Source organism: Anthonomus grandis, chromosome 5 (genome assembly GCF_022605725.1).
Source record: "Anthonomus grandis grandis chromosome 5, icAntGran1.3, whole genome shotgun sequence".
Taxonomy (NCBI): domain Eukaryota; kingdom Metazoa; phylum Arthropoda; class Insecta; order Coleoptera; family Curculionidae; genus Anthonomus; species Anthonomus grandis.
Window position 1 is genome coordinate 37,509,634 of NC_065550.1, and position 16,906 is coordinate 37,526,539.

General features: G+C 31.9%; 1 protein-coding gene and 1 long non-coding RNA gene across 5 annotated transcripts in view; one reads left to right on the forward strand and one right to left on the reverse strand.

The window, feature by feature from the left end:
• Positions 1–16,906, forward strand: part of LOC126736105 (protein 4.1 homolog) — a 51,077-nt gene that overhangs the window by 2,287 nt on the left and 31,884 nt on the right. For 2 of the 4 annotated variants that reach the window (XM_050440321.1, XM_050440318.1), the window contains exons 2-9: positions 567–743; positions 799–946; positions 999–1,074; positions 1,133–1,351; positions 7,197–7,598; positions 7,682–7,791; positions 7,885–8,015; positions 16,805–16,897. In XM_050440321.1, coding sequence (XP_050296278.1) covers positions 582–743; positions 799–946; positions 999–1,074; positions 1,133–1,351; positions 7,197–7,598; positions 7,682–7,791; positions 7,885–8,015; positions 16,805–16,897 — 1,341 coding nt within the window. In that variant the 5' untranslated portion in view covers positions 567–581. Of the gene's footprint in view, positions 1–337; positions 385–566; positions 744–798; positions 947–998; positions 1,075–1,132; positions 1,352–7,196; positions 7,599–7,681; positions 7,792–7,884; positions 8,016–16,804; positions 16,898–16,906 lie in introns of all 4 variants that reach the window. The other 2 variants (XM_050440319.1, XM_050440320.1) reach the window with 2 other exon arrangements.
• Positions 14,365–15,352, reverse strand: LOC126736128 (uncharacterized). Its single transcript, XR_007660612.1, has 3 exons — positions 14,708–15,352; positions 14,556–14,643; positions 14,365–14,417 (listed from the first exon to the last, which is right to left on the reverse strand). It is a non-coding gene; the product is annotated as an uncharacterized LOC126736128 (long non-coding RNA).

Sequence of the window (16,906 nt, forward strand, 5' to 3'; positions counted from 1 at the left end):
ATTTTCAATCTGACACATGACAGACCGGTGTCTTGACAGACGAAATTAGGTTATGTTATTATGAAAATTCTAAATAGGAAGTTTTTTGTTAAATAGTGATTTATTTATAATAAAATCAAAAATGAAACGTAAAAACTGGTTATTTTTCAACAAATAGGTATTTATTAATAAACGTCAATTTCTCATAACGCCATCATAACTAATTATTGAAAAAATCTCGTTTTTAAATGGTAATAATACGAATTATGTCACGGTCTTATAAATATGAATGAATCAGAGAAACATTTAATTTTTATTAGTTATCATCACTTATAGAAATATTTATTGCTCATTTCAGATAAGGCAACAAGGAATAAAAACTGTTAGATACATTATTATAGAAAGGTGGGTCTTTACCATTATAAATAAATTAGCCACAGCATCTAAGTTTCAATTAATTTTATGCCCTCTTCATAAACTTTCTTTCAAATTAAAAATGACGATGAGTAGTTAATGTTCTTTTTCAGCCTCATGGTTATTGACCTATTGATTTCTATAAAAGTTTAGATTTGTGTTGTTCATTGTAGAATTAAGGCCCCGCTATGCCTGAAGAAAAGAAAATCTCTGCTATAGCCGAGAACAACGAGGGTTCCCCCGCAAAAAGATTAGCCTTATCCAAGGACGTGAAGGGCAGCAAAAATGGACTGTTTGAATGGACCGAAGTGGTCATGTTGGACGGATCCACTTTGCCTTTGAATATTGATGTATGGTGCTATAAAAAAATTTTTACAAATAATTAACAGTGATATAATATTTTAGAGGAAAGCCAAGGGCAGAAACCTTTTGGATAAAGTGTGCGAAGCCATTAACCTGATAGAAAAAGACTATTTCGGACTGGTTTATGCCGATAGGCATGACACAAGAAACTGGTTGGAACTCGACAAGAGAATAGCCAAATTCATGAAAAGTATAAATGACTAACTCGAGTAAAACTACTCTATATTTTAATTATATTTCAGACGAACCATGGAAGTTTACTTTTCAAGTAAAGTTTTATCCCCCAGATCCTGCACAGCTCCAAGAAGATATTACAAGGTACACTCACACACACAAACCATAATTTCCACCTAAAAAAAAAAACCTCGTTTTTCAGATATCAATTATGTTTACAAATCCGCAATGACATCTTAACAGGGCGGTTACCGTGCTCCTTCGTAACACACGCCCTCTTAGGGTCGTATTTGGCCCAATCCGAATTGGGGGACTACGATGCGGACGCGATGCCCCGCGGGTACCTCAAGGATTTTAAAATCGCTCCCAACCAGAACCAGGACCTCGAGGATAAGGTTTGCGAGCTTCACAAGACCCACAAGTAAGTAGATCTGTTTGGATAGGAATCTTTTTCAAGTTATCTCCTCTAGGTCTAGCTTTATGAGAATAACTAATTGTTTTCTTCATAAAACATGTTGTCGAGATTCTCAAGTAATTTTTTTTTAATCAAATTTTTGTGTGAGGTATTTTTGCCTATAACTTCTAAGCTATCGAAGATCTTTGTATAAATCCTTGAGAGTATTATAGGAGGTATTCTATGGGTAAATCATTTGTTAGAAAATCCTTTTAAGTCGGAAATTGGGTTAACTAGAAGAGTTTTGGTTTTGAAGATGATTTTATTAATTTTTCCGCTGGTTTTTTGTGAAACAAATTGGTTAATATTATTCTTGGATAATTTTCCATATATCTATCAAACTCTTAGGCCGTCGTCCCACCAAAGATACATGACAGCGACGCCACATCTCCGCGATGTCGCCAGCGTGTATCTTTCGTGTCGAACCCATGTTTTAAAATCATTTTGTCCCCACCAACGCTGCGCCGAAGAGACATCCAAATGCGTGTCGCCTTCGTGTTGCCGGGACACTGGACGTTAGTGGTCGAGAACTATCGATAGTCCCCATATTCGATAGTTATCGATAGGTTTCGATAGTAATAAAAACCATAGAGAAAATAATAAAAGGCAGGTAAATATAATATAAAATAATAACAAATAATGATTTATTATTTTCTCGATGGTAAAAACTAAATAAAAAACAGAATAATTATCAATAAACATCTGTTTTATTCCGAATCAAATGTCAAATTTTTGTGCAGAAAAGTTAGCATGTTCACATATGTCGGATTCAATCTGGAACGGCGATCACTAACTATTTGCCCTGCAGTACTAAATGTCCTTTCACTTTCCACTGATGTAGCAGGGATACAGAAGTACTGTTTTACACCAAACTCCAAACCAATGGCACTCTAATAAATTACAGAAAGCAAAGCACAAAAACAGGCAGAAGATCAGAGAGCAAGAACAAAATTTAATGTAAAATAATAAACATAAATAATTGTCTTTTTTTAATTTATTTATTTTCGTTTTTATTTTCTCACTTTCTTCTTCTTTTTCTTCTGCTTTTCCAGATTAACAATAGAGTTGAGGGTTATGGTCTGAGCAGCGACGCTTTTAAATGTTTTAAGCCCAGTTCAAAAGCTCGCGATTTGCGAATTGCGGATAATGTTCCTATTGGTGGATTTCCTGTTTTTGGTGAATTCGCGATTCGCGAGCCTATGAACGCTTTACCTTTTGGATGGCAAAGCCTTAAGATTTTAAATTTGTCCGTGAAAGAGTTTTTAAGTGTTTGGCTAATTTTACCAAACGACACGATAAACAAAACTATCGATAGTTAGCGCCAACTATCGATAGTATCGATAGTTATATCGATAGTTATATCGATAGTTCTCGACCACTACTGGACGTGTCAGTTGCGAAGCAACATTCAAGCTGTGTGTGTTGGCGTTTTTTTTTCATTCATCGAAGTTTTGTTTTTTTTGTTTATTATGGCATAACAAAATGCTGAACTGGATTTTAATGAATGTCTGTGCAGCTCCTTAGCAGCAACAAATTTTTTTTTTTTATTTTTCTCAATAAAAGGATGCACCCACCATTTTCTTTTTTTTGTCTTTTTATTTTTTTTTCTATTCCGCAAATACCAAATGACATTTTGAACTAAACGGAACAACTAAACGTAGGAAACACGAAACGCGCGTATCTTTGGTGGGGCAACTGCATGTCGTCTAAATGTGTCCAGGCGAAATCGTATCGCCTTCGCGTAGCCGCACAGAGGTGTATTCAAATCAAAAACCCGGTCATAAGTCCAAAACTCAATATAATATATAACCGTAAATAAAACATTTTTGCGATAAGAGGAATAGTTGGCGAGGCAAAAAAACAATTGTTTTGAAAACAATGTAAATTGTTTTGGCAACGCAAGCAAGTGTCAGGTAAGGAACTAAAATTGAATTTACAGTTCATTTTGTAGTGCTGCTAAGTTAGGATTTTAAAGTCCGTTCGTGCTTTTGTATAAAGTAATATTATATTTTAAGAATTATGGAGGGGAATCGTGATGGTAAGTACTTTATTTTGATATATAATTTAATTTTTAATTTTAACTGCATCAAGTTTCTAATGTATTTAATAAACTTCCATAATATTTAGTGTATTTTAATTTTTTTCTTGTTTTAACTATTAAAGAGTAAAAAGTTGTGTATCTGGTTAGATCGGGCTCAGTTTTTTGAAGCATACGATAGGTTGACCTTATGACACAAATGTCCTAAAAAAAAATCTTGCGCATATTTGCGCCATTTGCTTAAAATATTTTTTTTTGGAGTAGCTATAGGTATATAAATTACCCATTAGCAATCACAATTTGTTCGATCTTGGTGTAAGTTGTATGCGGTTTAGAAGTTACTTGCATCATTTCAATTTTAAAAAAAACGTCAAAGTTCTAGAGTTTATTGTCATGTAAACAAATGTCAAATATCGGTAATTTAAGATGGCTTATTAAATTTAAAAGTTTACCTTTCATGCGCATTTAAGATGCAAAACACGATTTAAAAACATATACGTATTTTATGTTTTTAATGAAGTGTCTTTTGTTACAGAGATTATTAAAAAGGACTTCAAAAGAAGATCGCTATATGAAATTATGAAAGAATGCAACGAACAGACTATTGCTGATAGAATTTTATATTTAGAAAAAAAAAACGAAATTCATCACAAAATGTCCTGAATATGAAAATTCTTATTTTCAAAGAAGTTTAGGGAATTTTAAAAGCGAATTAAAGAAAAAATGAGAAAACGCTTCAAGAAAAGAGGACCGTTTTTTAGCAACTAACGAACAGTGGCTTAATGGGTCGGTTAGCCTAATTATGTGGGAAAACATAACTCCAAAAGCGGGTAGACCACCAAAGGAATTTGGGGATCTAAGTGAACGCAGTAAGCGACGTAAAACCCAAGATTTAAGAGCGCAAGCATCCTCTGTTGAGCTTACGTATGCTGCCCAAATGAGTCAACGAAGTGACGGAAACATTGACGTATCTAAAATTATAAAGGATATTACCTTAACTCCTACCAGGGCTTCAAAAATTAGAAAAGTCATTTCTTCTTCACAAAAATGTATTGTTAAAAAACACAGTCCGTCTCAGGCTCTTTCAATTTTTGTCGAAGCTGATCTTACAAGAAAACAGTATGAAATTATTCAGATTGGCAACAAAAACATCTATCCTTGCTACTCACTTATACAAACTGCAAAAAAAGATTGTTATCCGAAGGAAGAAGCAATATGTGTCACCGAAGTATGTGCGGAAATTAAGTTGCAAGAGCTACTGGACCATACGTGTGAACGTTTATGCAAATATTAAGAAGAAGTTTTAGATAGTTTTTCTGAAACAGAAACTGAGTTAGAACTTTTATGTAAGTGGGGATGTGATGGGTCTCATCTCTCCCAATTTAAGCAAAAAATTGAAACTGGAGTTCCAGCAAGTGATTCTCATATTTTTCAAAGCTCGTTTGTTCCTGTAAGATTAGTAACTTCTAACAAAGATAGAAAAATTATTTGGCAAAATCCTGTACCTTCATCGACAAGATACTGCAGACCTATTCGCATCAGATTTCTTCACGAGTCAAATGATATAACAAATGAAGACATCAATTACGTCGAAAGCCAAGCTTCAAATGTGAATAAAACTATAATAAAAACTCCTTTAGGGTCTACTTTTAAAATTTCTCATACTCTCGTTCCTACTATGGTAGATGGAAAAGTATGTTTGGCCGCAATAAATACGGCTTCTACAATGAGATACTACCTTTGCGGAGCAACTTCAAAAAACTTTAATAAATTGGAAAATTTAAAAGAAGTTAAACCTGATGCTCTTAGGTTTGGTTTGTCTGTTCTTCATGCCAGAATAAGATGGTTTGAGTCACTTCTTCACGTGTCTTATAAATTACCAGTAAAAAAGTGGCAAATTCGAAGTTTCGAAGAAAAGACAATAATAGCAGAAACAAAACGCAAAATTCAAGAAGGTTTTAAAGAAGAATTAGGTCTGTTAGTTGATATCCCTAAGGCAGGTTTTGGGAATACGAATGATGGGAACACATCAAGAAGATTTTTTGAAAACCCAGAAATATCTTCGCGAATTACTGGAATTAATATAGAGTTAATTTTAAGAGTAAAAGTTGTTTTGGAGGCAATTTCTAGTGGTCATGCTATAAATGTGGAAAAATTTGCTTTCTATACAAGAAAAACAGCTGAGCTTTATGTCGAACTATATGGCTGGTACCCAATGTCACCAACATTACACAAAGTTTTGCTGCATGGTGCTACAGTAATCTCACATGCTATCTGAAGAGGCTGCTAAGGCAAGAAATAAGCATTTTCGCTTATATAGGCAAAATTTTTCTCGGAAATTTACAACAATAGATACGAATAGAATATTCTTAATAGACTTCTACTAACCTCTGATCCCTATCTCTCTAGCATAAGAGAAAAAAGGCAAAAAAAAGTAAACCTTTTATGACAGAAACATTAGGTTTGCTTGTTTCAGAGATTCCAGATGATTTATTATCAGATTATAATAATATTGATGACAAATATGAAAAACAAGATGATGTAGTGAATTTAGAAATAAGTTCGGATGAGGATTAGGTTTATTTTCATGTTTGTTTACATGAGTTTTTTGTATGTGCGCATATTGTGTTACAAAACGTTTCGTTTAGTTTAGATTTAAATAAAAAAAATCACCTTATAGTTTTCATTATTATTAATATTCAGTGTATCTACATAAGCTCACACAGTTATATTCATATAATTATAGGAATCTTTTTTATTTTAAAAAACAAGTAATAAAAAGTCCGGCATTAAAGTTTTTTAATGTCTTGCATTATGGTGCAAACTTAAGTAGACACACTGTATATTTATATACATATTATATTTAATATTTAATGTTTTTAAAAGATAAAAATTAAAAAAATGCTTATAAAAAAAAATTAAAGTTTGTCAATAAACCTATTTTTATATTTTGAAGTTAATATTGTTTTTTTTAATCACCCTGTATAAATCTTGTTTTTATTTATCAAGAATAACAGATATTTGTCTTATAAACATTTTAAAAAAAGTTTGTATGAAAATAAGCTATAAAATAATTTTGACCGCATATTAATATTGGATACTCCTCTGTGCGCCGTCGCGTATCTTTGGTGGGACGACGACCTTAAAAGTATTATCGTAATTCTGTTGCAGTAATGTAGAGGGCCTGCTATAGATAAATTGTTTGTTTTTATATTTTGTTTTTTAGTGTACGGATTCAAATAATTTTTTTAGAAATTACTTGAAAATGCCTTAGATTTATCTTGAATTTTAGAGCATGGATGTTAATTATTTTTAGCAGAAATGTTTTAAGTATCCTTAGAATCTCCAGAAATCAATAATTACAAAATTTTAACCATTAAAAGTCAATACATTTATTATTCATGGTTGTTGCTATAACTTGTTTTTTTTTTACTGCCTGGAATTATTAAATTATTATCTTATTCCAGGCAGTTCAAAGAAAACAAAATTATATGCAATTAAAATTCATGTTTTTTCAGATAGTTTAATTAATTTTTGTTTACAAATAAGCAGTTGGGTATAAACATAATTTGAACTACTTTATACATACTTGAAATAATTTTATTTTATTTATCCCAGGCAGTGGAGGATTAAAGCATGTTCCACTATTTGAAAGATATAAAATTTGACTGTCTCGAATAAAATAAGAAATGAATAACTAAACAAAATATCAACTCCTATAAAAAACTAAATTTCTCAGATAGTAAATAAACGATTACTACCGACTGATTTCAGGGGTCAAAGTCCAGCCGAAGCGGAACTCCACTACCTGGAAAACGCGAAGAAACTCGCCATGTACGGCGTCGATCTGCACCCGGCCAAAGATTCCGAAGGGGTGGACATAATGTTGGGGGTGTGCGCCTCCGGTCTTCTGGTTTATCGCGACCGTTTGCGCATCAACAGGTTCGCGTGGCCGAAAATCTTGAAAATCAGCTACAAACGGCACAACTTCTACATCAAAATCCGTCCGGGCGAATTCGAACAGTTCGAGTCCACCATCGGGTTCAAACTGGCCAATCATCGGGCGGCCAAGAAACTGTGGAAAACCTGCGTCGAGCATCACACGTTTTTCCGGTTGATGTCCCCGGAGGTCGGTCAGAAGAGTTCTCTGTTTCCCAGGTTGGGATCCAAGTTTAGGTAAGGAATGAGGAAATTCTCGCCTCTTTTATAGTCGTTTTTGATGGAAAATTTGTTGTTGTTTAACGACAGTTTTATTGCAGATATTCCGGTAGGACCCATTATGAAACGAAGAAAACTCCGATAGATCGGCCCGCACCTCAGTTCGAGAGATCTTTAACGGGGAAACGGTTAACCTCTCGAAGTATGGATCGTAAGTATTTAATTATTATTAGTATTTCTTTAGTATGTTAGTTGGTTGTATTTAAAAAATTATTGAAATGCTAATGAAAACCATGTTTTTAAGCTTTAAGTCCTATAAGACCCGAAGACGAGTATGCAGAACCGAATAAGAGACATACGATGTCGCACCCTCCTGAACGGATACCGGATGTAGATAACCAGAGCCCCACTAAAGTGAAAAAAGAGAAAGAGAAGGTGAGTTTGCGTTTGGGATGCTTTCTGGTAGTCTGGATATTCAATAATAATAATAAGTTTTTAATCTGGAGTTATAAGGATACTTTCCTATATATTTAACAGCTTTTATAAAATTTTAATGCTAGAAAATATTTATTGTTTTCTAGTTACTAATTCAAATGTTTTAGTTTTTATCAACTTGAGCCAAAAAACACAGACACCACATCAATTTTGCGAAATAAATTAGTTTCTATAGATTTGAACAAAAACGTAATAGAGTACAAAAAAGTAGTTCTTGATCTACAAGACATTTCTCTGTAGATTCTGGTTTTAAGACATCAAATAATTTTTTCCAAATAACTGAGTTTCCATCAAGTTAAGCTAAAAAATTATTAGAGATGCTAGAGTACAAATAGGTAGAGTTTTTCTAGCTAAGGAAAGGTACTCCACACACATCTGTTTCAAAGCTGCGCCAAGTTTTGTGCCCTAATAACGCGCGATTTGCGACAGTAGCGTGTCTTTTTTTAATTTTAATTTTAGAAAAGTTAATTTATATTATTTTAAATAATATTGTATTGTGTTTTGTTTACATTCGTTAGGTGCGCTGCTTAGTCTGGAATATGAGACAAATTAATATTTAAATTTTCCTAACTAAAATTTAAAACAGCTTGTTGGCTGCCTCTCTGATTTTGTGCAAAGCATAGAATAAATAATTAACAAAATTAGAAAAATTATAATTATCAGGATTAGGATATAGAAACCCAAAAATAGACTTCGAAAGTAAGACCATAAGAAAAGACTTCTCAAAAATATAATTTTATACGATATTATTATTTAAATACACATAATTCAGATAAGTCCTAAATTATGCATCACACATGATGGTAAATAATAATAAATTGGGTCGGCCAGAGCACCTGTGAAAAAAATATTATAAATAATTCTTAAAAGTTAAAAAAGATAATTTGTGTACCTGTTTTCAAAAAATGACCTGACTGAAGGATATATTATTTGAACCATAATACCCTTTTATCTAACATATCGCCTTCCAGGTAACAGTATTTAGTATTTATTTTAAGGAAAGAAAAAAAAGAGCCATCATAAAGTTAGGCAAAAAGGAAAAAGGTTATGATGTCTATATAATTCTTATCTCTTAAATGTAATTAACTACCTGTTAGATCCAGAGCCAGATCCAATTTGTTTTTAAAATTGTATAATAAGTAGGTATATTTTTAACGATTTAGAAATTTTTTCTGTTATACCTTAATTTTCCCCATTTTAAGTTATTAATATTTTTACAGCACCAATTTTGACCGAATAGGTTTTAAAACTGTAATAACAATTTTATATTTTATTTAAGCACTAATATATTATGTAGTTTTGGGCGCTCTCACAACTTTATTTGCTAATTTAAATTTTCATGTTAGATTAAAAATTACTTTTAAGAATACAAAAAAAATATAAATAAACATTAGGTATTTATTGTTTTTATAATACTGTTGAAAAAATACATAATATATTTACATAAAAAGTAAGTATTTAGTCTGAAGACGATTCAGACGATTTTACCTCTTCATCCGTTAAGATATTATAATCATTTAACCAATCGTCGTCAGATGAAGAAGTGTTGACGGTGAATTTCAAATGGTCCATTGTAGTATCTAATATATGTTCTTTTTGTATTTGAAGATCTTCATATTTTCTTACATGGTTACAAATTTTCACCCACTCTTTCTTTGGCAACTCTTGAAACCTTTTTTTTTTTGTTAGAGCTTCTACATCAACCAACTTAAATGTCACATTGTGGGCTGCCACCCAGTTTTTGACCAAGGCCCATATTTTTTCAATTGGGTATAACTCCGGATGATAAGGCGGCAGACGAAAAACTTTGTCCATGTTCCTCCAGTAGTGCATCTAACTTGTAAACTGGAGGATAGCGGAATTTATTGTCACTAATTATTTTGTATAATTCTGGCTTTGTCAATTTCTCATCACATGGAATATTTCTGTCATGTAGCCGTTTAATCATATTTTTTTTAAGGGATCCCGAAGTAATATTTGGTTCCATAGTAACATTATGGTAGGAGGCATTAGGTTTGTTCTCACTGCAAATTTCTTACAAGTTTGAAACTGTTTCCAAACCATTCTTAATGCGCATGTGTAAAATATTACAACTTCTGATCGATTTGAAACCGTCTGTGCGAACATCAAATACGGGTTCGGTGGAGAAGAAAAATAACCTCACTTTTTTATGCCAGTGGGAAATGGGAAAATAAATAAAACATAAACAAAACAAAAATTATACTACAACCTTGAAATAGCTGTATATTATTAAAAGAGTTTAAGATTGTGTGATTATTTGCTACTTCAAGACTTACTTTAAAATGGTCGAGAGATTCTATTCTATTAAATTGGGACACAGTTTCATGAAAATAGTTTTGATTTTTGGGCTTTATCGGTTCTTCAATTAAATCTTCTTTAAAAGTCTGTGTCGGAATCAACATAATTTTGATCAGATTCTTCCGACGATTCAAAATCATATGTTTCCTTAATGTTTATTTTTAGACTAATCCAACAATTTAAAATACAATTTTCAAAACGAATATCAAGGACTATACAAAACGACAAAATACAAACAACAATTTAGAGGTTATGTTCATATTCCGAAGATCGGCGTTGATTGGCTACACGAATGCTCTGACACTTTGCTTGAAATAAATCCGAAAACAAGTCTGACTATCAGGTGACGATCAGAAATTTGTGTAAGAACATCAAACTTTTGATTTGAAACCGATCAGAAGTTCCTGTGCGAACGGATTTTACTCTATTGCGCATGTGTATTTGTCGAAAACTTGTTTCTTACTGCTGTGAGAACAAACCTATTATCTACAACCAAAACGGACTGCTCTGGCAAATTGGGCAAAAGTTGAGTTTGTACCCACTTCATAAAATTTTGGTGATTCATATCATCGTGGTAGTCTCCGCTTTTAGCTCCTGAAAAAATTATAATGTAATAAAATATCCAAATGTTTTGAACTTATAAAATTAATTTACCTGATTTAAAAATAAGCATTCCATTTGGAATGAAGCCATTTTCTCCTCCTGCATGAACAATAATTAATCTGAGTCCTTTTGAAATTGGTTTTTTTCTTAGAACATTGAAAGGCTAGAAGTAGCATACCGTGGAACTATGGGCAGGTTTGTTTGCTTGCAACATCTCTGATGCAATGATGCCAAATGCTCATAGAGAAATGGAAAAAATCACTTTATAATATCATAAAAATTTTCAGTTGTTTCCGAAGGCTCAAAACAATACTACTGCTCCCCTTTAATAAAATATCAAGCATTTTTTTAAAGAAATTTAATAAGATACTCTATATCGAAGTCAATATACGTTAAATAAATTAAAATAAAGTACGAAGCAACGAGAAAACGGTAATGGCATCGCAACGCCGCTCGATTGCATTGTTGATGCCACCGATACAAGCACTCTCTACCAGTGACGTCGTCAACAAATATTTACCTGATAAATTTTTATTAATTATTATAGAGTTTGAGTATAAGTAATATTACCATTTACGAACTATTTATGTGTTTTTTAATGGACTTCGTTACAGGAAGGTCCTAATAAAAGGCAGCATTTTTGTCAAAGCATTTTTATGGAAATTAAATATTTTAATAATATAATATTATAGATTTCTTAATAAATCATGTTTTAAGACACAAATTTTTATTATTTTGCATAATTTTATTGTTATATTGGATAAAACTCAGTTTTACATCACTTACTTTATATCACATAATATATACTTCTATGGTGCTGACTTTTTCAAAGGGACAGTATTGCTTCAGCGGAAAGAGTTAAAACTACAAGGATGTTCAAATTGTTTCGGTAAGGAGTAAGGAGTTGCAGGTTATAAGATTTTTATTATGAGTATTTAGTCTGTACAATGGTTTTGAGACATTTAACAGTAACCTATATAATACCTAATACCAATTATTATATGATATTAACTTATACTAAAAAACAAAGCTTACCTGAGAATAAAGACTATGTACAATAGATTAGATTAGATAGTTTATTAGTAGAAATATACAAACAAGTACTTTTACAACTCAAATAAAATATGTAGTATGTTGGGCTTTTTCGAAAATCATGTTATTATTTTTTAAGTATTTTAATAATGACTTGAGAAATCTAATTCAATTTCTTTGGTGCAAATTTGTTTGTTGCAATCTTCGAATTTTAATTTTTTGTTCTTTATTTTTTTTTCCATAATTTGGTGACAAGTGATTTAGCTTTTGAAACGGTGGAATCATCAGTGCTTAGGTCCTCAGGACATCATTTTGATTTTACCCTAGAATAATATACACAAAAATACAGTATTAAATAAAAAGAAAAAGAAAAAATTAAAAAAATATATTATGATAAACCAATTGATCAATAAAATGCATGTTATTATAAAGAATCTTTGTAATATCATACATTTGATTAATTGCATTTAATTAAACAAATATAACACAATAAAATACTATATCACTTTTAAATAAGATATATAGAATAGGATGATACATGGCATAAAACTAGTAGTCTATTTTGAGTGCATTTTTACCTTTTCCTTGGCAGAGTCAGGGAATGTGTAGCAGTTAAACAAAAACGGCTTGGATGAGAAATAGTAATTGTTGAACTAGACCCCACGGTAACTATTAATCTCAGATGCAGTTATTGTTGATGATGAATGATCAGATCTGTAATTATACAAAATTTGGTGTATCAAGAATATTAATCTATGTTAATTATCCATACTTGTCTATATTAGCTTCACTGTTTGTACTATATACCATTTTGGAAGCTAAAGAAGTTTATGCACTCTTCAGGAAAACTACACCTGCAGCTTTGAAGGGTAAATCACTTGGTAAATTAACTGAATTATCGGCTGCTGTGTTTTTAACCAGTGAATCAGAAATCCTAGTAAAAAAATAGTTTTACACACATACCTAATTTAATAAGTATTAGGTATAAATAAAGCTTATATGAGTAACACTAATACTTTTTGTGACGATTTTTTTATACTAGAAAAATATATTTAAAAAAAAATTACATTTGAGGTAGAGCTGATTTTTTTAATAAAGTCTGGCTACTGATAATATTATTTTCCTTATATAAGAAATCACTTCCAAGGATGTGATCTGAATAAACAAATATGTTCTTTTTAATTGTGTTGATTTCCATTAATAAAATCCATTGTTCCCTGTGGGCATATATTAGGCAATCTATATTTGATATTTAATCAAAAAGCAAAAAAAATTACAGTAATAAATTAATATGTGGTGCCAATTACTATATGTATTATTGTAAGTTGCAATATGGTAAAACAAACAATAAATTATCGACCAAATTTTAGGGAAAGACAAAATTAACTTTATACATAGATATCAATATCTAAATAAGTTTCAAAATTCTTTAAAGGCAATAAAAAATTAGTAATTTCATCTATCTACCTAATATCTATATTAAAAAAACATAACTATATAGGTACATTTAAAAATATAAATATTTTGGTATTTTACGCACACTTTCACATTCAAGTTTTTATTAGGTTAATATCTATAAGATCCCCTATTCTACGTTTATGATGATGGTAACCCTATGATGTGATGTTATGAAAGTATCGGTACTTACTTGTGAAAAGATCAGCTGGAATCATCTTTTTATTATGATGCGGCACAAAGACACAAGTTTTTGCCATCCTAGCAATTTAAAAAAACACTAAAATGTGGCCTTTTTCCTTTTTAAACCAAAAATTAATGAAAATACACGAATCCCGAAAATAAACAAAGAGGTCGTTTGACAGATGACACTACGCGTATGGCTCAGGCGCTTAAGCTCCGGTGTTGTCGCTTCAAATTTTTTAGAAGCAGTTTTAGGGATAAGCATGTTAATAATTTTGTTTTTTTTTGCTTAAGGATATTATATTTATTCTTAAAATAGGTTAATTGTAGTATTTATTCTTTTTATTTTAAATTTTCCTATAAAATACAACACAAATAAGTTAAATTAACGTTATAATGGTTGTTAAAATATAGCTAAAAATTTCCTCCGTTGGAAATTTGCGTCGACTTGACAACAGAGAATCGGCAAATATGTTTGTAAACAAAACACCCCTCTTGCCCCTGTGCACATGTTGGACTCAAACAAAGTTGTTGTTTACTAATTCTAGCCTTTCAATGTTCTAAGGTTTTTTTAAACTTTTATTTTTATTATCTGACCAGCTTTTGTTTTGGGTATGGCTACTATGAATATAGGTCTCATCTGTATATACGATATTTCTTCCCTCGGATTAATATTCTAAGTTGATTCTTTTTAGTCTAATATCATAGCTTTCCATAAGGACACTTCGATTGTCCTCAGTTTTTCGCCATCTGTAAGTAGAATTCGTTTAAGATATTAGTATAAATATTGTAAAACTTATATATACATATATTTTTTTTTTAATATTGACTTTCATACTCATATTTTAAATTAAAGATATTTGGGCCAAGCCTGTATAAAGTGCTTACCTAAATCCAACAGATCTTAACAGTTTTCTTAATGTCTCAGGGCATCCAGAGAAGTTAATCTGTTTGTCTTTTATTTTCTGAAGTACTCCTAAAATTTAAAAAACAACAATATATAAATACATTTGACATGAATTTGAATTCTAAGTACATACCTCTTAGAGTAGGAGATCTTTTTTCAAGCACGTAAAAATTGTAGATTACACTTTTAATCTCTTCAATATCTCCGGGGGACAATGTTTTTATGACTCCTTTGGCTCTAACGCTTTTTTGAGTTGGAGTTCCAAAAGAAGTACTGGCCTGGTTGTTATCTACATGCTGTCCTTCCGTTTTAATTCTCTGGAGGCAATTTTTGCCAATTTGTGTAGCAGCCAAAATTCTTTCTCTTAAAATGAAAAAAAAAACTGTGATGAAATTAAAGCAAATATCCTCAAAGTGATATTGCGCTGCATTAATAATTTTTGAGCGTTATTTTCGTATTTTTTTCACTATGGCTGTTTATACCCCTTCCGAAAGAGTTCAACTAATTAAGTGGTTTTATGGAGGCAACTCGGCAGTACAACGTAGAGATTTGTTTTCAGTGACATTTGAGAATAGACCGATTCCTTGTGCAAAAACGGTTTTAAATGTGGTTACAAATTTTGAGACTTGATCTTTTTGTCTTCAAGATTGTAAAAAATGCCACACAAAACGTCAAGAAAACCACCTGTTGAAGTGGTCCAGGATATATTAGAACGGCGGGAAGAAATGGTTTGCAATACCCTAGAACTTGATTCGACACGGTCCACTAGAAGTGTTGGAGAGGAACTGGGAATGAGCAATAAAACTGCTGCTCGTATCTGGAAAAAATATGGGTACAAATATTTCAAAAAGTATTCAAAAACTCAGGAAATATTTCTTGAAGACCAGTGGCGAAGAATGGAATTTTGTGAAACCATGATGGAAAAGGCAAATGAAAACGAATAATTTGTAAAAAATATTTTGTTTTTTGATGAATCTTCTTTTCCATTACATGGCAAACACAATCCTTCTATTGTTCCTTATTGGTCTCAGGAAAACAAGCACAGAAGTTTTCAGTTTCGTACCCAGTATTCTCAGAAATTGAATGTTTGGGCAGGTATTTTGGGCGACAATGTTATAGGACCATTTTTTATTGATGGCACTTTAAACGCCCAAAAGTACCTTGAGTTGCTGCAAAACCAAGTTCTTCCTGCCATTCAAATCCTACCTGATGTAGGCCTGGGATCGGTTTATTTTCAGCAAGATGGCTGTCCTGCTCATAACGCGGCTAGGGTAAAACAATTTTTAACAAATACTTTTCCTAACCGCCTTATTAGTGGGACTGGCGATATTAAATGGCCTCCTAGATCTCCAGATTTGTCTCCAAATGATTTTTATCTGTGGGGTTACCTTAAGCAGACCATTTACAAGCATGAATTTAGTAGGCCAACAAATTTAGAGGAGTTGCGAAATAAAATTGTCGAAGGTGCCAATTCCATTTTACCTCAAACTCTTTTGGAAGTGCGAAATAGCTTTTACGATAGGTTAAGTTTTTGTTTAGCGAAAGAAGGCGGTTTATTTGAGCCTTTTATTCAAAAAATGATATGTCGTTAAGTTTGTTTATTAGAGTTTTATTTCTGATTTTTTATTATATTTTTATCAGAGTTGATATTTTAATTTTTATTAGAATAACGCTTTAATTTTGATTATGCATAACACAGCATATTAAACATTTTAAGATTACAATCTATGCGGGTTTTATACATTGTCATGTCTGTAAAACCCGCATTAGAATAAATATTTTAAAAATGCCTGGATTTTCGCGTAATATTTTGGAACATTTTGTCGCCAAACGACGCAGCTCCCACGAAAGTTAGATGTTTACTAATCCAGTCCTCGGGCCGGCCGGGCTCTGTCGCAGGCACTCATACACGCGCGACGTTGCAAAATTTCGCCTCTATGCGGTTTCCTATAAGTAACGAATGAAAACACGATCTGCATGTCTGAAATATGTAGGTTGAATAATTTATAAATAATAATGCATTTTACTTACCCTTTGACATATTAACTCCGCTGCAAGTATCGACTACTTCTTCAACTTGAAAAAACTGTCTTAAAAAAAATGAATTCGACTACTACTAGCCCTTAAGCGACCCTCGACAAACTATTTTAATATTAATTAAAAAGTCCTTGATCTGTTAAAACTGTAATTAGCAACGCCTACTAATGCTTTATTTTCCATTAATAATCAGTATCATGGCCGCAAACCCAGCTCCGCCTCGGCGAAATCCGGCAGCACCGCCAGTTCCGTGGAGGGCGAGTATGACGCAGATAAAACCCAAAAGGTCTTTTGT